Raw genomic sequence first — 22,966 nt, forward strand, 5'->3', positions numbered from 1 at the left:
GTGGGTTAAAAAATAAATTTTTGAGGGAAAAAAAAATGATTTTTTATTTTCATGGCTCTGCATTATAAACTTCTGTGAAGCACTTGGGGGTTGAAAGTGCTCACCACACATCTAGATAAGTTCCTTGGGGGGTCTAGTTTCCAAAATGGGATCACTTGTGGGGGAGCTCCAATGTTTAGACACACAGGAGCTATCCAAACGCGACATGGTGTCCGCTAACGATTGGAGCTAATTTTTCATTCAAAAATTCAAATGAATCAAACTTCCCTTCCGAGCCCTGCTGTGCGCCCAAACAGTGGCTTCCCCCTACATATGGGGTTTCAGCATACTCCGGACAAATTGGACAACAACTTTTGGGGTCCACTTTCTCCTTTTACCCTTGGAAAAATAAAAAAAATTGTTGCTTTTTTTTTGTGACTAAAGTTAAATGTTCATTTTTTTCTTCCATGTTGCTTCTGCTGCTGTAAAACACCTGAAGGGTTAATAAACTTCTTGAATGTAGTTTTGAGCACCTGGAGGGGGGCAGTTTTTAGAATGGTGTCACTTTTGAGTATTTTCACCCATATAGACCCCTCAAACTGACTTCAAATGTGAGGTGGTCCCCTAAAAAAAAAAAAAAAAAAAAAAACGGATTACTTACTGGTAATGCTCTTTTATAGAGCCACGACAGCACCCACAGAGAGGTGATCCGCCCCTAGGAACAGGAAACCCTATGGAGAGATAAGAGGGGAGGTCCCCCTTGCTCCCACAGTTGGGTTACAGAGAAAGAGGAACCGCCCACCAGATTTAGAAGGCAATTCAATATTTCTATTTATACTTACTTAAAGTATGACTAACCAATTGAACCATTCACCCCTATCAGTGCTCTATGCATAACAACTATTGGGGAGGGAAGTGAGTGGGTGCTGTCGTGGCTCTATAAAAGAGCATTACTGGTAAGTAATCTGTTTTTTTTCTCCTCGCCACGACAGCACCCACAGAGATTTTCACAGACAATCACTGGGGGAGGGGAAATCACTGTGTTAAGAACTGATCAACCAAAAATTAAGTCAGTAGAGGAAGACAAGTCCAATCTATAGTGACTGTAAAAGGTGGAAGTAGAAGACCAAGTTGCAGCCTTACATATTAGTTCAATTGGGAAATCCGCTCTTTCAGTAAAGGGTGATGCTATAGCCCAGGCGGAGTGTGCTTTTACAGCTTCAGGCAGATTCTCCCCTTTTGATGAATAAGCCAGGCATATTGCGTCACGAATCCACCGGGATAACGTGCGTTTTGTGACTCCAGATCCTTTCTTATGGCCCTGGAAGGTAACAAAGTGCCCTGCTCTTCCTCCAGGGGCTAGTTCTATCTAAGTAAGCTATTCTAGCCCTTCTTACATCTAGTGTATGAAATTTTTCTTCTTCTTGATTTGCGGGGTTATTATAGAAAGAAGAAAGGAAGATCTCTTGAGAGCTATGGAATTCAGTGCCTACTTTAGGCACTAAGTAGACAGGGCCTGTTTTTAGGAGAATTCTATCTTGAAATATTGACAGAAGGGGGGGGGGGGGGGTAAAATCTATCGATAATGCCTGAATGTCACTTAAACTTCTTGCTGACACTAGGGCAACTAGAAGGGCTGTCTTAATGGAAACATATATGGGCTGAGTGCAGTGGCTCAAATGGGCTTCTAGGACTAGGTTGAGATCTCATAGTGGTATTTGAGGAATCTGGACAGGTTCTGTCCTCTGACATGCTGAAATGAAACGGGCTATCCATCTGTCTCTTGCAATATTGTGACTATCTAAGGCTCCAAGAGCAGATACTTGTACTTTTAAAGTATTGACTGAAAGGCCTAGGTCACGCCCTTTCTGTAATTAATTCATTTTTCTGAAAAGCGTCTTAGCCTTATTAACTGCCTTTCAAATTCCAGGCTGTCGGCCGTAGGCCCTTCACATGAGGGTGGTAGAAGGGCCCCTGAGACAGGAGATCCTGGTCTTCCGGGAGAATCCATGGATTTGAGATCGACATGGCTCTGAGCCAGGAGATCCATGGCCTCTTGGGCCAAAATGGTGCTGCTATCAGGATCACATTTGCCCTCTCCTTCCTTATCTTCCTGATGACTGCCGGTAGGATTATCATTGGAGGGAATGCATATGCTCGGAGGTATGTCCATGGGACTTGGAGGGCGTCAAGAACATTGGGGTTCTCTGTCAGAAACAAAGAAACAAACTTTTCGACTTGTCTATTGCTCCTTGTAGCAAAAAGGTCTATTTTGGGTGTGCCCCATTTCTCTTATCATTCTGAAGATGCGACGATTGAGTACCCACTCTCCTTGGTGGAGGGTGTGACGGCTGAGGAAATCTGCTTTGGAATGGTCTACTCCCCTGACATGCAGAGCTGATAAGGATAGATGTTTCTCGGCTATTGTTAGGATCTTGTCTGCTATAGACATGAGAGCTCCTGATCTCGTTCCTCCTTGATGATTTATGTGCGCGACGGATGTCATGTTGTCTGACAGTACTCGTGTGTGTTCCTTGCAATTGCGGAAGAAATTCACATATGGCATGATAGATGGCTTTTAGTTCCCTTACATTAGAGGAATCATTTGACTCAGTAATAGACCAATGTCCCTGAACTATCTGTTCTCCTAGGTGTGCTCCCCAGCCTCTAAGACTGGCATCTGTAAAAATGGTTTTGAAGGTTTAGTTACCCAAGGAACCCCTCCTACGAGATGGTCTGGCTCTAGCCACCAGGCAAGAGACTCAATTACTTCTGCTGGTACGGATAGAAGACTTCCTAAATAACCCTGTAGTTTCTCTTCTTCCTGCAGTATGGTATACTGTAGCTGTCTAGTAAGGAACTGAGCCCATAGGACTGTTGCAATGCATGATGTAAAGGAACCAAGAAGGGACATGCCCTCCCTGAGGGAAATCGTAGGGTTGTTGACCACTGATTGTACTTTATTCATTGTCAGTTGTTTAGTTTCTGGAAGGAAACACTTCTGACTTAAGCAGTCTAGGAGAAGGCCTAGGAATGTTTGGCGGGCACAATCTGGATTTTTCCCAGTTGATTAACCATCCCAATTCCTGTAAAGATGAGATTGTATTATCTAGATGTTGCTGACACTGAGGCAGAATTTCCTACCACTAGAAGGTCACTTAAGTATGGGACTATAAGAGTGTCATTTAACTTCAAATATGACATCACCTCTGACATTAATTTGGTGAAGACTCTGGTAGCCACTGACAGTCCAAAGGGCATTGCTGTATTTTGGAAATTACAGACTTGTCCTTTCATCATGACCGCCACTCAGAGGTATTGTTGATGTTCGATATAAATTGGTAGATGGTGATACGCATCTTTGAGGTCGAGGACCGCCATAAAGCAACTGTGAAATAGAAGTTTTATAGTAGATCAGATAGATTCCATTTTGAAGGTCTGGTTTTCTAAGAAGATATTAAATTTCTTTAGATTTATTATGGTTCTATATGACACATCTGGTTTCGGAACCAAAAATAAAGGGGAGTAAAATCCCTTCCCCCTTTGATGAAACGGGACTTCTGTTAGAACCCGTTTGGATAATAGAATTCTTATTTCCTGCTCCAAAAACCCTTGTTGAGATTGGGATTTTAGAGAAGTCGACAGAAAGGTGTCCGGAGGGACCCGGGCAAATTTTAAATTTTAAGCCTGAAGTTACAAGGCTAAAGGCCCATGAGTTGGATGTTATCCCTCTCCATTGTTGGCAAAAAAAAAAAAAAAAAGGACAACCTACCACCCACTGGTAAATCTGTTTATAATGTGGTTTATCTTCCATTCTAAATGGACGTTTGCCGAAGAATGCACCTTTTTGTTTAGTCTCTGTTGGCCCAGCTGTCCTGGTTCCTAAAGTCCTTCCTCTTATTAAACACGGGTTTTCGGAATGTTCTCCTATAAGATGGAAAATAATTATATAATTATTAGGGAACCCCTTTTTCCTCTCACCCGCCTTGGTGAGAATCTCATCCAATTTTGTACCAAACAGGTACTCACCCTGGCATGGTAGGCTACAGAGTATGGATTTAGTCTGCTCATCTCCTTTCCAACCCTTTAACCAAAGCACCCGGTGTGCTGCGTTGGTCAACCTGCTGATTTGGCCGCTAAACGAATAGAGTCAGGTATCGAGGAGATTAACTTATCTCCAGATCATTTAACCAGACTAACATGGATCTTGACGTACATGTAGCTGATATTGCTGGATTAAATGCCCCTGTACATGATTCCCAAGATCTCTCGAGAAGGGAGTCAGCTTTACGATCCAACGGGTCTTGAAAAGAACCAGAGTCCTCTACTGGTAACAAGGATCTTCTTGATGTGGACGCTACACCTGCATCTACTTTTGGGGCTTTTGTCCAAGTAGTCAGATCCTCATCATTAGGGCCCCTTTCCACTTGTGTGAGAAAAAAACGGTCCGATTTACGGACCGAAAAAACTGATGTAACGTGTGCGAGTGTCATGCGAGTGTAATGCGATTTTTAATCGCATCATCCGTTTTTACATCCGTATGACATCCGTATGCAATCCGTTTTTTTTCTCTGCAAATATTTTTATACAGTCATTTACAGGACTATTTACAGTGTTCTCTGCCACAGAATGGTAAGGTATCCGTAAAAAACGGATGGTCCGTATTCCATGCGTTTTTTTTCTCGCATCCATTGACTTGCATTGGCGAGTCTCGTCCGAGACCCGCAGCAAGCTGCAATTTTTTTCTCAGCCGACCCAGATTTTTTTCAGTCCGATTTCGGCTGAGAAAAAAAACGCAAATGAAAAGACACCTATTAAATAACATTGGTCCGAGTGCAATCCGATTTTTTATCGGATTTCACTCGTCCGTTTTCCTCGCAAGTGGAAATGAGCCCTTAAAGGGATAGCGTGGGGCAGCACGGTGGCGCAGTGGTTAGCCTTGCAGCGCTGGAGTCCTGGGTTCTAATCCCACTCAGGACAACATCTGCAAAGAGTTTGTATGTTCTCTCCGTGTTTGCGTGGGTTTCCTCCGGGCTCTCCGGTTTCCTCCCACATTCCAAAGACATACTGATAGTGAATTTAGATTGTGAGCCCCAATGGGGACAGAGATGATAATGTGTGCAAACTGTAAAGCGCTGCGGAATATGTTAGCGCTATATAAAAAGAAAGATTATTATTATTATAGCGTCTTTTGGATGTTGAAGGCGACCCTTTTTGTCCCTGACTTTCCCATTCTTTTTTGACCAAATTTTTAATTGCCATAATCACTGGAAACGTTGGTCTTTTCCTCTCAGACAGACTTGTGAACATGATATCCTGTGGGGTTTTGGGGTCTTTGGGATCTTGACCTTGGGATTTTTCGTTTTTTCCGTGTTCGTTTTTCACTCCCCTCCTTCCCAGAGCCATAACTTTTTTATTTTTCCGTCAATTTGGCCATGTGAGGGCTTATTTTTTGCGGGACGAGTCGTACTTTTGAACGTCATCATTGGTTTTAGCATGTCTTGTACTAGAAAACGGGAAAAAATTCCAATTGCGGTGAAATTGCAAAAAAAGTGCAATCCCACACTTGTTTTTTGTTTGGCTTTTTTGCTAGGTTCACTAAATGCTAAAACTGACCTGACATTATGATTTTCCAGGTCAGTACGAGTTCATAGACACCTAACATGACTAGGTTAGTTTTTACCTAAGTGGTGAAAAAAAATTCCAAACTTTGCTAAAAAAAAAACAACAAAATTTGCGCCATTTTCCGATACTCGTAGCGTCTCCATTTTTCATGATCTGGGGTCGTTTGAGGGCTTATTTTTTGCGTGCCGAGATGATGTTTTTAATGATAGCATTTTGGTGCAGATATGTTCTTTTGATCGCCCGTTATTGCATTTTAATGCAATGTCGCGGTGACCAAAAAAACATAATTCTGGCGTTTTTAATTTTTTTCTCGCTACGCTGTTCAGCAATCAGGTTAATGCTTTTTTTTTTTAATTGATAGATCGGGCGATTCTGAGCGCGGCGATACCAAATATGTGTAGATTTGATATTTTTTGAATTGATTTATTTTGATTGGGCCGAAAGGGGGGTGATTTAAACTTTTATATTTTTTTTATTTTTTTCACATTTTTTTTAACTTTTTTTTTTTTTTTTTTTTACTTTTGCCATGCTTCAATAGCCTCCATGGGAGGCTAGAAGCAGGCACAGCACGATCGCCTCTGCTACATAGCAGCGATCTGCTGTTCGCTGCTATGTAGCAGAATTGCAGGCGTGCTGTGAGCGCCAATCACAGGGTGGCGCTCACAGCTACCGGCGATCAGTAACCATAGAGGTCTTAAGGACCTCTATGGTTAAAATGGAGAAGCATCGCCAACCTCCGATCACGTGACGGGGGTCGGCGATGCCGTCATTTCCGGCCGCCCGGCCGGATGCAGTAGTTAAATGCCGCTGTCTGCGTTTGACAGCGGCATTTAACTAGTTAATAGGCGCGGGCAGATCGCGATTCTGCTCGCGCCTATTACGGGCACATGTCAGCTGCTCGAAACAGCTGAAATGTCCCGGCTTTGATGCGGGCTCACCGCTGGAGCCCGCATCAAAGCGAGGCTTCTGACCTCGGACGTACTATCCCATCCGAGGTCAGAAAGGGGTTAAACCCATGGTATCTCGGACTGATTTAACAAGATTATCAATACTTTCCGTTGGAAAACATGTGTCCTGGCCTCAATCTGAGGAAAGGGATTCCTGGGAAAAATCTGAACCCCTATCACCAATATCTGTGGTAAGGTCAGATTTTGGCGAGTCATATTTTTTATTGGATTTTATTTCTGGAATACTACTTGAACCTTTCAATGCCCGTAATTCCTCTCTGATCATTAGCCTGATCTCCTCTGTTCTTGGATTCTTCATGTAGGGTGTTCTCAATGCATGTATGACACATCCACTTTGGATAGCTATCCGAGAGGGGCTGGGAGCATAAAGCACATTGTCTTTGCTTAGATTTTTCAGTTCTTTTTGCCTAGGGTGCATAGAAGAAAAAAAAGGGGGGGGGGGTGGATGATTAGCTTAATAGGGTGGGAAACACACTCACCCAGTGAAGCTTTCTGTCAAGGTACCGGTTGAAGAGGAGGAGGCGAAGGCGCAGGCTGTGATGAGGAACGATCGGATTTTTTGTTTTTAGCGCTCCTTGTAGAGGATCTACTCTGCTTGCGGCTTCCACTGCTACTTCTATGGCTGTGTACCGCTATGTCTTCTAAGGAAGGTACAGCTGAGACCTTGGGGGATGCCATGTTGGACACCGGAGGTCTCACCACCGGTGTCCTTTATACTGGAGGCCGCCATTTTCTTCTGTGCCCGGAAGTACTCGTCACTTCTGGGTCACGGCCACGCTGTGCGCAACATCGCTGCTTCAGCCCAGGCGCTCTCTCTCTTCTAACACCCACAGAAGCTTTACATCACTTCCGGGGAAAGGTTCGTGGGACTGTACACTCGTGCGGGCGCCAGCCGAACACGGCGTGGCGGCGCGCTTACCTGAGTGTAGCGCCCTCCCGCAGGCAACGAGAGTTCCGCTTCCTATTCTCCGTGAGCCAGGCGACTCCCCGGAATCTGGCCTCACGGTGTCCTTCCAGCAGAGGGAGGAGCTGAAGACAGGACCCCCGACGCTGCTTCCTGCTCTGGAGCCCTTGCCGTCCTCAAGGTAGCCACGCAAGCGGCATCCAGGCCAGGTATCCTCTTCTCTCCACGAATTCCCTTAGGAACAGGAAACCAACTGTGGGAGCGAGGGGGACCGCCCCTTTTATCTCTGCATAGGGTTTCCTGTTCCTAGGGGCGGATCCCCTCTCTCAGTGGGTGCTGTCGCGGCAAGGAGAAAAAAAATGGTTTTGTAAATTTTGTTGTAAAAATGAGAAATCGCTGGTCAACTTTTAACCCTTATAACTTACTAACAAAAAAAAAAAAATTTATTTCCAAAATTGTGCTGATGTAAAGTAGACATGTGGGAAATGTTATTTATTAACCATTTTGTGTCACGTAACTTTCTGGTTTAACAGAATAAAAATTAAAAATTTGAAAGTTAAGAAATTTTCAAATTTTTTACCAAATTTCCAATTTTTTCACAATTAAACGCAAAAATTATCAACCTAAATTTACCACTAACATGAAGCCCAATATGTCACATAAAAAGAATCTGAGAATCGCTAGGATCCTTTGAAGCGTTCCAGAGTTATTACCTCATAAAGGGACAGTGGTCAGAATTGCAAAAAATGGCCAGTTCATTAAGGTCAAAACAAGCTGGGACATGAAGGGGTTAAACACGAGGCTCTTCAGCTAGAGGCATTACACATGAGGAAAAACAGCAACATTATAGGTCAGAAACTAGTAACTAAAAATTAATTGATAGCACTGTGCCATTTGATAATGGCCATACATCAAAGCATGCATGTCCAACCAATATAACCTTATGGCATCCTATTATTAACCCCTTCATGACCCAGCCTATTTTGACCTTAATGACCTGGCCGTTTTTTGCAATTCTGACCAGTGTCCCTTTATGAGGTAATAACTCAGGAAAGCTTCAACGGATCCTAGCGGTTCTGAAATTCTTTTTTCGTGACATATTGGGCTTCATGTTAGTGGTAAATTTAGGTCGATAATTTTTGCGTTTATTTGTGAAAAAAAAATGGAAATTTGGCTAAAATTTTTAAAATTTCAAATTTTTATTCTGTTAAACGAGAGTTATGTGACACAAAATAGTTAATAAATAACATTACCCACATGTCTACTTTACATCAGCACAATTTTGGAAACATTTTTTTTGCTAGGAAGTTATAAGGGTTAAAATTTGACCAGCGATTTCTTATTTATACAACAAAATTTCCAAAACCATTTTTTTTTTTTTTTTAGGGACCACCTCACATTTGAAGTCAGTTTGAGGGGTCTATATGGCTGAAAATACCCAAAAGTGACACCATTCTAAAAACTGCACCCCTCAAGGTACTCAAAACCACATTCAAGAAGTTTATTAACCCTTCAGGTGCTTTACAGCAGCAGAAGCAACATGGAAGGAAAAAAATGAACATTTACCGTATATACTCGAGTATGAGCTGAGATTTTCAGCCCATTTTTTTGGGCTGAAAGTCCCCCTCTCGGTTTATACTCGAGTCATACCCGGGGGTCGGCAAGGGAGGGGGAGCGGGGGCTGTCTAATTATACTTACCTGCTCCGGCGCGGTCCCTGCTTCTTCCAGCACTGCATCTTCTTCCTGTATTGAGCAGTCACATGGTATCGCTCATTACAGTCATGAATATGCGGCTCCACCTCCCATAGAGGTGGAGCCACATATTCATGACTGAAAATGAGCGGTAACTGTGACCGCTCAATACCGTTCATTATTGCCCCATAGATTGTCCATATAAAGCTGTGCCCCATATAATGCTCTGCATCGTTCATTATGGCCCCATAGATGTTCCATAGAAAGCTGTGCCACATATAATGCTCTGCACCGTTCATTATGGCCCCATAGATGCTCCATATAAAACTGTGCCACATAGAATGCTCTGCACCGTTTATATGGAGCATCTATGGGGCCATAATGAAGCTGTGCCATATATAATGCTCTGCACCGTTCATTATTGCCCCATAGATGCTCCATATAAAACTGTGCCATATAGAATGCTCTGGTGGAGTGAGCCTTGATGCCTTCAGGGATCGGGGCACCACGTGAAGCATAGGATAAGGTAATAGCCTCCCTAATCCACCTAGCAATAGTACCTTTGGATACCCCATATCTCTTCCTACTACCCTGGAAAGCTACAAATAGGGACGGATCCTTCCTCCACTGACTAGTCAAAGATATGTACTGCAAAATAGCTCTTCTTACATCCAGTGTATGAAATTTCTCTTCCCCTGGGTTCTTAGGATTATCACAAGAAGAGGGTAATACAATTTCTTGACTCCTATGGAACTTTAGTACCACTTTCAGCAGATATGCTGGATCTGGTCTGACTACTACTCTGTCATCAAATATTTGCGTGTAAGGAGGGGAGATAGACATGGCTTGCAAGTCACTCACCCTACGGGCGCCCCCAGACACAGGGCCGCGGGTTACTCGGTACCGGTCCTCTGCTGGCTCAGTTCTGGGGATGTCACGGTGGCTGGACCCGGTCCGTGACCCTGCTAAGGGGCGTCCAATGAAAGGTGATACGAGTCTGTCAAGGTTTGGTGACGCCACCTGTAGTGTTCGTTCAGGGTGACCGACGCTGCTTGGGGTCCACTGAGGTGATGTGATGGCAGCTAGATGGTGTACCTTCCCACATGTGAAGTATGTCCCCAGGGCTTCCCAGTAAGGTGGATGGTGATGGTGTGAGGTGCAGACAATAACGAGGACACAAGGTTGCAGTCTCTTTACTGAAGACTTCAGGATCCACAATCCAGAGCACAGTTAACAGGGCTGTCTGAGACCGGCCGGTCCGAAGGCACATCCAGAGTTCCCTTTGCAGGTGGAAATCGTTGCCTACCACTAGCGCCTGTGTGTTCTAGTGCTTCCCTGCTGAGCATTCGGGATAGTCTTCACAACTTCTATGCTCGTTCTTTCTAATTCGTTCCAGTTCTTTCTAGTTCTCCGTCCCCCAGGTATGTTATGGCTAGGACGCACCCGTTTGACGGGTAGGCTCGGAGTTCTTCCGGGACCCTAGAGACGCCCCTCTCCACGCGTTGCCCCCTATGTCTGCTTAGGTGATGTAAGGTAGACAGCCAACCTATAATTAACTGTCCTGCGGAGTTTGAAGTAAGGCATAGAGTCAGTTATTTCCTCGGTGTTCCGGCCACCGGCTACGCGCCTCAGTAGGATGTTGCCGTTCTCCGGGCACGACTCCTACTTTGTGCTTGATCTCGTTTCTCACTGTCCACAATATCCTTCGCTTCGTGTCTCTTTCTTAGGATACCGCCGCGGGTGGTGCAGGCGCGGTTCCGTAACGTTCTGTTCTAGTCGCTAGGTACCTGCCAGGTTCCCACGCCTGACAGGGACCCCCCTGAATCTTCCCCGCAATACCCCCTGCCACGGGATGTTGCCTGGACAAAACCCAGTCAGCTTCTCTCTAACTTCCTATCCAACCCCTAGTTTTACCAGTGTGAGGAGTGGCCTAATAAATAAAACCTTTTGCTCCCCCTAGTGGCCGGAGTGTGAAGTGTAATGTGTGCTGATGATACCTGGTCAGAAGAACTCCTTTAGTGCCATCAGATGTACCATCACTCCCCTTAGTGGCAGAGCGACGTTACTGCAACGACCAGATCTCTGGGGTGCTGCATCAATGCTACCAGAAGTACTGTTTTAAGAGTGAGTATTTTTACCGATGATTCCTGTAAAGGTTCAAATGGAGTTCTAGTTAGAGCCTCTAACACCAGATTCAAATCCCACGGGGGAACCCTCTGAATTACCACTGGACTGGTCTAGACCTACTACAAGATTTTATAAAGTGGGACACCCACCTATTGGAGGCCAGATTACAATTATACAAGGCTCCTAATGCCGACACTTATACTTTGAGCGTATTAGTTGCCAACCCTAGTTGTAAACCAGTTTGTAAAAATTCTAAAATAGTATCTATAGGAGCCTCGTCCCCCAAAGGTTGCCCTGAAAAATCCAAAAACTTTTTCCATGTTCTACCATAAATTCTTGATGTGACCGGTTTTCAACTTTTCAACAAGGTGGAGACTAACCCTGGTGAAAACCCCTGCCTACTCAGTAACGCCCTCTCAAATTCCAGGCTGCAAGATGGAAGCCCTTCACCTGAGAGTGGCATATTGGACCCTGGGTAAGCAAGTCCGGAATTTCTGGCAGAATCCATGGATCGGTTATTGACATCTGTCTTAGGAGGGAAAGCCAAGGTCTTTTCGGCCAAAATGGAGCAATCAAAATTACCCTCGCCTGCTCCATTCTGATCTTCCTTACCACTGCCGGAATCATCGCTATTGGTGGAAAAACATAAGCAAGACTGAATTTTCATTGAATTTGAAGAGCATCCACTGCAAAAGGTTTCTCTCTCGGGTCTAACGAACAGAAACTCTCCACTTTCATGTTGTTCAGAGTGGCAAATAAATCTATTACATGTATGCCAACACCTGGGGATTCAACGACCACTCTCCCTGTCTCAGTGTCTTGCGACTTAGGTAGTCAGCTTTCGTATTCTCGACTCCCTTTATGTGAAGAGCAGAGAGGGATAGTAGGTGGTGCTCTGCTAGTTGTAGGACAGACGCTGACTTCATAAGGGAAGGGGGATCTCGTCCCCCCTTGGTGGTTGATATACGCCACCACTGAGTGATTGTCTGACATGACTCTGGTATGGTGACCCTGAAGGATAGGAAGGAAATGTTTTATAGCTTTCTCTACAGCCCATAATTCTCTTAAATTGGACGCCTGCTGTGATTCCAGTCGGGGCCACGATCCCTGAACTGAGAGAGTTCCTAAATGATCCCCCTATCCTGTACCGTCTGTGGTGATGACCTGCTCTATCGGAGTTACCCACTGGACACCCGACGCCAAATGATCTTTTACTGCCCACCATTTTAGGGAATCTGTTACCTCCAATGAAAGGAGTAGCTTCCCCTCTAAATGCCCTTTTAACCACTTTTGTGCTGACAGGACCTCCCACTGTAACTGTCTTAGATGAAACTGCGCCCATCTCACTGCGGGTATACAGGATGTCAGAGAACTCAACAGGGACATTGCCTTCCTCAGTGTCATTACAGGGTGTTGAATTGCCGACTCCACAAGATTTTGAATTTTGACCAATTTGTTTTCTGGTAGGAGACAAAGCTGACGCCTGGAGTCCAGAACTAAGCCCAGAAAGGACTGAACTAACTCCGGCGTCAACCTTGATTTGGTGAGATTTATTTTCCACCCCAACACCTCTAGCATTGCCGTGACCTCTTATTTGTGCGAAGCAGTGTGCTGCTGAATTCCCTATTATAAGGAAGTCGTCTAGATACGGAACTATAACCACATTCCGAGAACGGAGGAAGGACATGACCTCTGACATTAGCTTGGTGAATATTCTTGGCGCTATTGACAGGCTGAATGGGAGGGCAGCGTATTGATAGTGCCTGAGACTTCCTTGGACATAAACTGCTACTCTTATAAATTTTTGGTAGTCCAGATGGATTGGGACATGGTAGTAGGCGTCCTTTAAGTCTATAGCTGCCATGAAGCAATTTGGGAACAAGAGTTTTATCGCTGTATTTACAGACTCCATTTTGAAGGAGCAGTTCACTACCGACTGATTGAGATTTTTTAAATTGACAATAGTTCTTAGTGACCCGTCTGGTTTTCGTATTAAAAAAAAAAAAAAAAAAAAAAAAAAGGAGGGGAATAAAAACCTTTTCCCTCCTCTTCCCCCACGACTTCTACCAGAACTCGCTTTGACACCAGCTCCAATACCTCTGCTTCCAAGGCTAGCTGTTCTTCCGGGGTTTTTCTTTGGGATGTTAACACAAAAGTCTGTCGCGGTGGATAAACAAAATCTATTTTTAGGCCGTCCTTGACAACCTTCAGTGTCCACTGACTGGGGGAGATATTTACCCAGGCTGGGAAAATGGATGAAATTCTTCCCCCCCCCCCCACCTCTGGCCTGGCATCATTGGGAGGCTTTTTAGCTGATGTCGAGGGACCCTTAACCCTTTCACGACATGCGCAGTAATAGTACGGCGCATGTCGTGTCTCCCCATCAAAGTCGCGACATGTCAGCTGTTTTGTACAGCTGACATGTGCGCGCAATAGCGGCGGGTGAAATCGCTATTCACCCGCCGCTATTAACCTGTCAAACGCAGACAGCGGCATTTAACCGGCGCTTCCGGCTGGAAATGATGTCATCGCCGCCCCGTCACATGATCGGGGGTCGGCGATGCATCAGGAAGGTAACCATAGAGGTCCTCGAGACCTCTATGGTTACTGATGCAGGCCTGCTGTGAGCCCCTCCCCTGTGGTCGGCGCTCACAGCACACCTGCATTTTTTGCTACATAGCAGCGATCTGATGATCACTGCTATGTAGCAGAGCCGATCAGGCTATGCCAGCTTCTAGCCTCCTATGGAGGCTATTGAAGCATGGCACAAGTAAAAAAAAAAAATGTTTTTAAAAATATGAAAAAAATATAAAAAATATAAAAGTTTAAATCACCCCCCTTTCGCCCCATCCTAAATAAAACAATTTAAAAAAAAAAAACCTACACGTATTTGGTATCGCCTCGTTCAGAATCGCCCGATCAATAAAAAAAAAGCATTAACCTGATCGCTAAACAGCGTAGCGAGAAAAAAAATTTGAAACGCCAGAATTACGTTTTTTTGGTCGCCGTGACATTGCACTAAAATGCAATAACGAGCGATCAAAAGAACGTATCTGCACCGAAATGGTATCATTAAAAACGTCAGCTCGGAACGCAAAAAATAAGCCCTCACCTGACCCCAGATCACGAAAAATGGAGACGCTTCAGGTATCGGAAAATGGCACTTTTTTTTTTTTTTTTAAGCAAAGTTTGGAATTTTTTTTCACCACTTCGATAAAAAATAACCTAGACGTGTTAGATGTCTATTAACTTGTAATGACCTAGAGAATCACAATGGCAGGTTAGTTTTAGCATTTAATGAACCTAGCAAAAAAGCCAAACAAAAAACAAGTGTGGGATTGCACTTTTTTTGCAATTTCACCGCACTTGGAATTTTTTTCCCATTTTCTAGTAAAAGACATGGTAAAACCAATGGTGTCGTTCAAAAGTACAACTCGTCCCGCAAAAAAAAAGCCCTCACATGACCAATTTGACGGAAAAATAAAAAAAGTTATGGCTCTGAGAAGGAGGGAAGTGAAAAATGAAAACGCAAAAACGAAAAAGGGCCGTGACTTGAAGGGGTTAAACATGTATCCAGATCCTTTTCTGTCTCTGGAGTCCCAATTCCTCCTATCTCCTGGGGGGGGGCGGCCTCTACTAAATTTCCTCCTCCGAAAATAAGGTCTTCTAATGTCCACCGGAAAGCGATGAAAACCCTTTTTCCCCCCATCTCCTGCTTTCTCCAAAAGGTCTTCAAGTTTTTGACCAAAGAGGAAATGGCCGTCACACGGTATGGAACAAAGTCTATTCTTCGAGGGTAAGTCCCCCGGGCACCCCTTCAACCAGAGAGCACGTCTAGCCGCATTGGATAAACTTGCTGCTCTAGCTGCTAGCCTCACAAAGTTTGCTGAAGAATCTGCTATAAAGGCTGCTGCTCCTTTAGCCATAGTTATATTGGATAAGATTTCTTCCCTTGGAGCTTTAGATTTCAATTGCTCCTCTATCTGCTGTAGCCAGACTATAAGGGAGCGTGCGACACAAGTCCCCGCAATCGCCGGTTTTAAACCCCCTGCGGTTGCTTCCCAGGTGTGTCTTAGGAATCCGTCCACTTTTTTGTCTAAGGGAATCCTTAACACGCCAGAGTCTTCTAAGGGAAGAGAACTTTTTAGATGATCTAGCTACCGCACCATCAATTTTTTGAACCTTATCCCACGTCTCCGAATCTTTCTGTTCAAAGGGGTAACGTCTTTTAGAAGCCGAGGGTAGATTACCCGATTTCTCCGGCTTCTTCCATTCCTTCTCTATAAGGGCTTTTACTTTGGAGTTAACTGGGAAAGTACGCTTTCTTTTTTCCTCTAAACCCCCAAACATAATGACCTCCAGGGATTTGGCCGCTTTTTCATCTTTTAGGCCCATTGACGCTCTGACAGCTTTTATTAACTTATCCGTGTTCTCAGTTAGAAAGCACGGACGGCCCCCCAACATCGCTATCTGAAGAGGAGCCAGAGGACATGGAAGGAGGAAGAGAAGGGAGATGATGGTTCCCTCCTGACATTCCTCGTCAGACTGAGAAACCTCGGAAACAGAAACCGGTTCCGGGTTTTTACTACCCTTTTTCTTAAGAGCTGCTTTTACAGAGCCTTGTACTTCCGCTCTGATTATTGAACTAAGACTAAAGGCAAAGTCAGGGGCCTTTTCCTGAATAGTCTTTTGGATGCAATCTACACAAAGACTCTTCTGCCACTGGACTGCCAACGGAACTCTACAGAGGGCACATTCCTTATGCTTTGACTTGGTGCTAGCCTTCCTCGGCGCCTGCCAAGTAAACAGAAAATGTAGCCCATTACCACCAGGGTGACATTCACGTAGATCACTCACCACCCGCTGACCAAGAAGGCTACCGGATTCTGAGGCTGACTGGGAGCACGAACAACGTTCCTGGAAGCTGAAGAGTCCTGTGACGTCCGGCTAGGACGATTGCCGCTACTTTTCTTAGCACGTTGGTGATCAGGTGCATCACCTGATAAGGGCTCTTGCTGCTGCAGCAATGGCTGCTGCTGCTCCATACGATCCTCCATCTCTGGAAAGCTGTATAGAAGTGAGCGACGTTCCTGTGTAACTTCACCCTTAAATAAAGGGTAATCTGTAGTGCTCCCCACCTCTTCCGGTATCCGTTTATGCTCCTCTCCCCCTCCTGCATACCTCCGGGAAGCCTCATCGTCTCCGGCGTCCGGACCATGGGCACCGCCATCTTGGATCCGGCGCGCCGCTCTGACTTCACGCAAGCATGCCCATTCCCAGCGTGCCTTGCGCGCAACGTCAGCCGCGCACCCGGAAGTCACCCAGAGGGGGAGAGAGCGGCATGGCAGACACAGAATGGCCCCAAGAGTCCGGACTGTGCTGGCCTGACGCCTGCAAGAGCCCGCAAGATCTGCGAACGGCGCTTCCAGCATCCTGAAGGCCGGCATACAGGCGCCCTGCCTGCCCTTCAAGTGCCGGGACAGGAGTGGGTGAGTGGAAATCTTCAAGCAAAATACCGCCGAGATTCAGCACAAGGGTTCCCATCAGGACAGGAAACCCAATTGAAGCGAGGGAGAGGTACCGCCCTTTTATTTCAGTAGGTTTCCTGTCCCGACTGGGTGGATCCCTCTCAGGTGTGCTGTCATGGGAGACGGGGAAAAAAAATATATATATACGTATATACTCGAGTATAAGCCGACCCGAGTGTAAGCCGACCCCCCTAATTTTGCCACAAAAAAAAACTGGGAAAACTTATTGACTCAAGTATAAGCCTAGGGTGGAAAATGCAGCAGCTACCGGTGAATTTAAAAAATAAAAATAGATGCTCCATACCGTTCATTATGGCCCCATAGCTGTGCCATATAGTGCTCTGCACCGTTCATTATTGCCCCATAGATGTACCATAGAAAGGTGTGCCATATAGTGCTCTGCACCGTTCATTATTGCCCCATAGCTGTGCTATATAGTGCTCTGCACCGTTCATTATTGCCCCATAGCTGTGCCATATAGTGCTCTGCACCATTCATTATTGCCCCATAGCTGTGCCATATAGTGCCCTGCACCGTTCATTATTGCCCCATAGCTGTGCCATATAGTGCTCTGCACCGCTCATTATTGCCCCATAGCTGTGCCATATAGTGCTCTGCACCGTTCATTATTGCCCCATAGCTGTGCCATATAGTGCTCTGCACCGTTCATTTTTGCCCCATAGATGCTCCGTATAAAGCTGTGCCATTGCTGCTGCAATAATAGAAAAAAAAAAAAAAGCCATACTCACCTCTCTTGCTTGCAGCTCCCGGCGTCTCGTCCCGGCGTCTCTCTGCACTGACTGATCAGGCAGAGGGCGGCGCGCACACTATATGCGTCATCGCACCCTCTGACCTGAACAGTCACTGCAAGAGGACGCGAAGACAGAGCGGCGCCCAGCGGGTGGAACGCGGACAGGTGAATATAAAATACTCACCTAGTCCCGCCGCTCCTGACGCTGCCCCTGCCTGTCACACTGTCTTCGGGTGCCGCAGCGCTTCCTGTCAGCGGTCACTGGCACCGCTCAGAGGAATGAATATGTGGCTCCACCCCTATGGGAGTGGAGTCCATATTCATTTCTCTAATGAGCGGTCCCACGTGACCGCTGAACAGGGGAACAGCTGCGGGACCCGGAGACAGTGTGACAGGCAGGGGCGTCGTCAGGAGCGCCGGGACTAGGTGAGTATGCCTCAGCGCCCTCTCCCCCTCACCCGCCGACCCTGCCGCCCACCGTGACTCGAGTATAAGCCGAGAGGGGCACTTTCAGCCCAATCTCTGAAAATCTCAGTGTGTAATATATATATATATATATATATTCATTCGAGTAAAAGCTGAGATTTTCAGAGATTGTGCTGAAAGTGCCCCTCTCGGCTTATACTAGAGTCACGGTCGGCGGTGGGGTCGGCGGGTGAGGGGGAGAGAGGGCTGAGGAATACTTACCTGCTTCCGGGGCTCCTGGCGCTGTCCCTGCAGTCCCACGGTCTTCGGGTGCCGCAGCTCTTCCCCTGTACAGCGGTCACGTCGGACCGCTCATTAGAGAAATGAATATGGACTCCACTCCCATAGAGGTGGAGCCGCATATTTATTTCTCTAATGATCGGTAACGGTGACTGCTGATAGAGGAAGAGGCTGCGGCACCCGGAGACCAGCTGCCCGGGAGAAGGAGCAGGAGCGGGACGCCGGGAGCAGCTAAGTATTACATATTCACCTGTCCACGTTCCACACGCCGGGCGCCGCTCTGTCTTCGCGTCCTCTTGCAGTGACTGTGCAGGTCAGAGGGCGCGATGACGCATATAGTGTGCTCGGCACCCTCTGCCTGAACAGTCAGTGCGGAGAGACGCTGGGATGGGACGCTGAGGAGCTGCAAGCAAGAGAGGAGAGTATGGCATTTTTTTTTTTTTTTTTTTTTTTAATTGCAGCAGCCGCAGCATTATATACAGTATACCGGTAGCACAGCTTTCTATTGCACATCTATGGGGCAATAATGAACGGTGCAGAGCACTATATGGCACAGTTTTAGATGTCACATCTATGGGGCAATAATGAACGGTGCAGAGCACTATATGGCAAAGCTTTCTATGGCACATCTATGGGGCAATAATGAACAGTGCAGAGCACTATATGGCACAGCTTTATATGGCACATCTATGGGGCAATAATGAAGAGTATGGAGCATTATATATGGCACAGCTTTATATGGAGCATCTATGGGGCAATAATGAACAATATGGAGCATTATATGTGGCACAGCTTTATACAGAGCATCTATGGGGCAATAATGAACGGTATGCAGCAATATATGTGGCACAGCTTTATATGGAGCATCTTATGGGGCAATAATGAACGGTATGGAGCATCTATTTTTATTTTCGAAATTCACCGGTAGCTGCTGCATTTTCCACCCTAGGCTTATACTCGAGTCAATAAGTTTTCCCAGTTTTTTGTGGCAAAATTAGGGGGGTCAGCTTATACTCGAGTAATATATATATATATATATATATATATATATATATATATATATATATATATATATATATATATATATATATATATATATATATATATATATATATAATTTTTATTATTGTCCCTACCTATGGGGGTGATAAAGGGGGGGTGGGGGGTTCATTTACTTTTTTCTTTAGTTTGATCACAGTGATCAAAATGTACCTGGAACGAATCTGCCGGCAGATTCGGCGGGCGCACTGCGCATGCGCCTGCCATTTTGGAAGATGGCGGAGCCCATGGAGAAGACGGACGGACACCGGGAGGCTTGGTAAGTATGAGGGGGTGGGATCGGAGCACGGGGGGCGGACAGGAGGATGGTGGTGAGCAGACAGGAGCGGACCACAGTACGGGACAGAACGGAGGACTGGGGAGGAGATCGGTGGCGGTGGCGGGGGGCAGATCAGTGTTTCCAGCCATGGCCGATGATATTGCAGCATCGGCCATGGCTGGATTGTAATATTTCACCACTTTTCATAGGTGAAATATTACAAATTGCTCTGATTGGCTGTTGAAACTGAAACCGCCAATCAGAGCGATCGAAGCCACCCCCCTGGGCTGAAGTACCACGCCCCCTGTCCCTGCAGATCGGGTGAAATTGGAGTTAACCCTTTCACCCGATCTGCAGGGACGCGATCATTCTGTGACACAGCATATGCGTCACAAGTCGGATTGGCACCGACTTTCATGACGCATATGCTGTGTCACAGGTTGGGAAGGGGTTAAAGTGGCTGTAAACCCCACTAAGATGTACAATACACATATACAACTGTTTTGTCACCAATAGCTATCCCTCTCAAACAGCTACCATATCAAGCCTCATGTACCCATTCACACTATGGGTCCATGTGCATCCTTTCAACTGTTATGAACAAATAATGTCACTTCTCTAAAAAAAAAAAAAAAAAAAAGTTGGACAGTTTGTCGGCAGATACATCTGGCACTTATTTCTGCTAAATTAAGAAAAAAAATTAAAAGGATTGGATGAGTTAAAACGATCTCTCAACAGATGTGAATACAGGGTGTATCTTATTGCTATGGCCAGCTTGACATCATCAGTGGCTTTTAAAGATTGATTTCAGTGACTGGAATTCCAGTATTATCGGAAATAATTCACACGGTTATGGTTCTCCTACCTATAACCTCTCCGATCATGAACAGCAGACACACTGCCGATGCCACATAAAGTTTCCTTCGAGCACGTTCCTTTTCAGTGCTGTGCCACTCATCCTGTGCTCTGTTGGAGTGGCAGTGCTTCTTCCCATGGTTACCCAATTCAATGCCATTTAGATCCGACATATATGCAAACATTTGGTTATGGAAGTCTTTGCCCAAAACGCCAGAGTACAACCTAGCAAATACAAGAAGAGGTCATAAAAAAAAAACAGAACACAGATGAGCAACCAAAAAGCATGGCTTCTTTTAGCGAGTGGAGTATTAGTGAACGTTACTTGTATACAGGAGCCACAAAAAACACTAACAGAAACCAAGAAACCAAGATGGCTCATTTCACGGTAATTCTGCATTTTAAAATAGGCTTTCCATCACCCGATGAATGAGCAAAACACTAATTTACTGGGTGAAATTATCTTTTGTGCTGCTCAAAAGATTATTCACAGCAACGCAACTTCCTAGCAAACACGACTCGAACTGCCAAGAACTGTGCGATCCATTATAGTTTCTTCAATGCGCATCGTTAAGAGCAGACTGCTTGTTTGACCACTTCCAGACCATGCATAGACATTAACCCCTACATGACATACAAAAACGTACACTGTATATCGTGTGCCTACCTTAGAATCCTTCAGCCATCATCTGCCTCCAACAGATGAAAGTGGAGCCCATTAACCTGTTAAATGCTTCTGTCAATCTCTGACAGTGGTATTTGACACTGAGCAGCGGGTCCAAGGACAGTCAGTGACCACCTTTGAGCAGCTAAAGGACCAGATGTTGAGAGACCAGTTCCTACATCTTTGTCCGGCTAAGGTGCGACAGTTCGTGATGGATTGGGAGCCAAAAGAGGCGGATAAAGCAGCAAAGATTGCCGACACCTATGAGGCCAATCGTAAACCGAAGGTGCGGAAGCTGGTCATCACGAGCTGGAAAAGGGGTAAGCCATAGACCACCCTACCTGCCCCTGCCAGCCGACCATTCGGAGTATTAGCTCCCTTTGCCAACGTCAGGCCTACACCTGATCCCCACAAGTGTTATTTCTGCATACAGACTGGACACCTCAGTGCCACTTGTCTGGAGAAGCAGAAGAGCCGGGGGGGGGCCCCAGGGCCTAATGCAGCAGTTCTTTTTAGGGTTGGCCAGTGGGAAGGGCTTGTGAAAATTCAGTCTGACATCGTGGGGGGCACTGTCACTGTAGGCCTCAAGGACACTGGGGCCGAATGATCCCTCATCCAACCTGCACTGGATTACCTTGATTGAAGAGATTATCATGGGGAAAACCCTGACTGTCACTGGAATTGGGGGCGTCCGCTGTCCCTTGCTGATGGCCCAGGTTTTTAATCGATTGGGGTGTCGAGAGTGGGGTGAAGGAAATGGGGGGTGTCCGAAAACCTACCCACAAACATTTTGTTGGGGACTGATTTGAGGAGGATGTTTGATACTGATGGTAATGTTAATTATGTGAATGTCAATGCTTTACCTGATAATGATGTATCTGGAGGTACAGGAGGGCTCAGCCATGCCACGCAGCTGGGTGATATTGCTGAGCACCCCCTAAAATGAGCAAGCATCAGTGCTAGGGGGGGGGGATGGGGAGAAGCGTGGGAACCATGAAGCAGGTGATGCTGTGAAACTGACCAATGTCAAAGGAAAATGACCTGACTGATGGTAGCTGCCCCATAATCAGCACTGCTCCTGAGGCAATAGGGGAGGATGGGGAGGTAGTACCCATGGCCAGGCAGGCAGATGAGATTGTTATTTCCTGGGGAGATGGCCTATAAAGCTGCTGTCACCTGCAGTCAGAGTGCCCAGAACGCAAGTAACACCCTGCCTTCTGGACCCTCCTCAGCCAGAGGAATACAGTCATGGTCAAAAGTATTGACACCCCTGCAATTCTGTCAGATAATACTCAGTTTCTTCTTGAAAATGATTGCTATCACAAATTCTTTGGTATTATTATCTTCATTTAATTTGCCTTAAATGAAAAAACATGAAAGAGAATGAAGCAAAAAGCAAAACATTGATCATTTCACACAAAACTCCAAAAATGGGCCAGACAAAAGTATTGGCACCCTCAGCCTAATACTTGGTTGCACAACCTTTAGCCAAAATAACTGCGACCAACCGCTTCTGGTAACCATCAATGAGTTTCTTACAATGCTCTGCTGGAATTTTAGACCATTCTTTTTTGGCAAACTGCTCCAGGTCCCTGATATTTGAAGGGTGCCTTCTCCAAACTGCCATTTTTAGATCTCTCCACAGGTGTTCTATGGGATTCAGGTCTGGACTCATTGCTGGCTGTTATGGACCTGGTGGTTAAGAGCACCTGGAACGACCTGATGGTTAAACTCACTCAGGACAAGCTCTGGGAAGTGGGAGCTCTGCTGACCGCAACCCCTAATCCTATCACACAACTAGAAATAGCCGTGGAGCGTACCTAACACGACCTAGACGCCTCTTCACAGC

General features: G+C 45.8%; 1 protein-coding gene across 1 annotated transcript in view; it reads right to left on the bottom strand.

The window, feature by feature from the left end:
- Window positions 1-22,966, bottom strand: part of SLC30A2 (solute carrier family 30 member 2) — an 89,391-nt gene that overhangs the window by 33,772 nt on the left and 32,653 nt on the right. The window contains exon 2 of the mRNA XM_069756454.1: window positions 20,464-20,678. Within this exon, the coding sequence (XP_069612555.1) occupies window positions 20,464-20,678 (215 nt within the window). The remainder of the gene's footprint in view (window positions 1-20,463; window positions 20,679-22,966) is intronic.

The sequence above is a fragment of the Ranitomeya imitator genome, chromosome 3 (assembly GCF_032444005.1).
Source record: "Ranitomeya imitator isolate aRanImi1 chromosome 3, aRanImi1.pri, whole genome shotgun sequence".
NCBI lineage: Eukaryota > Metazoa > Chordata > Amphibia > Anura > Dendrobatidae > Ranitomeya > Ranitomeya imitator.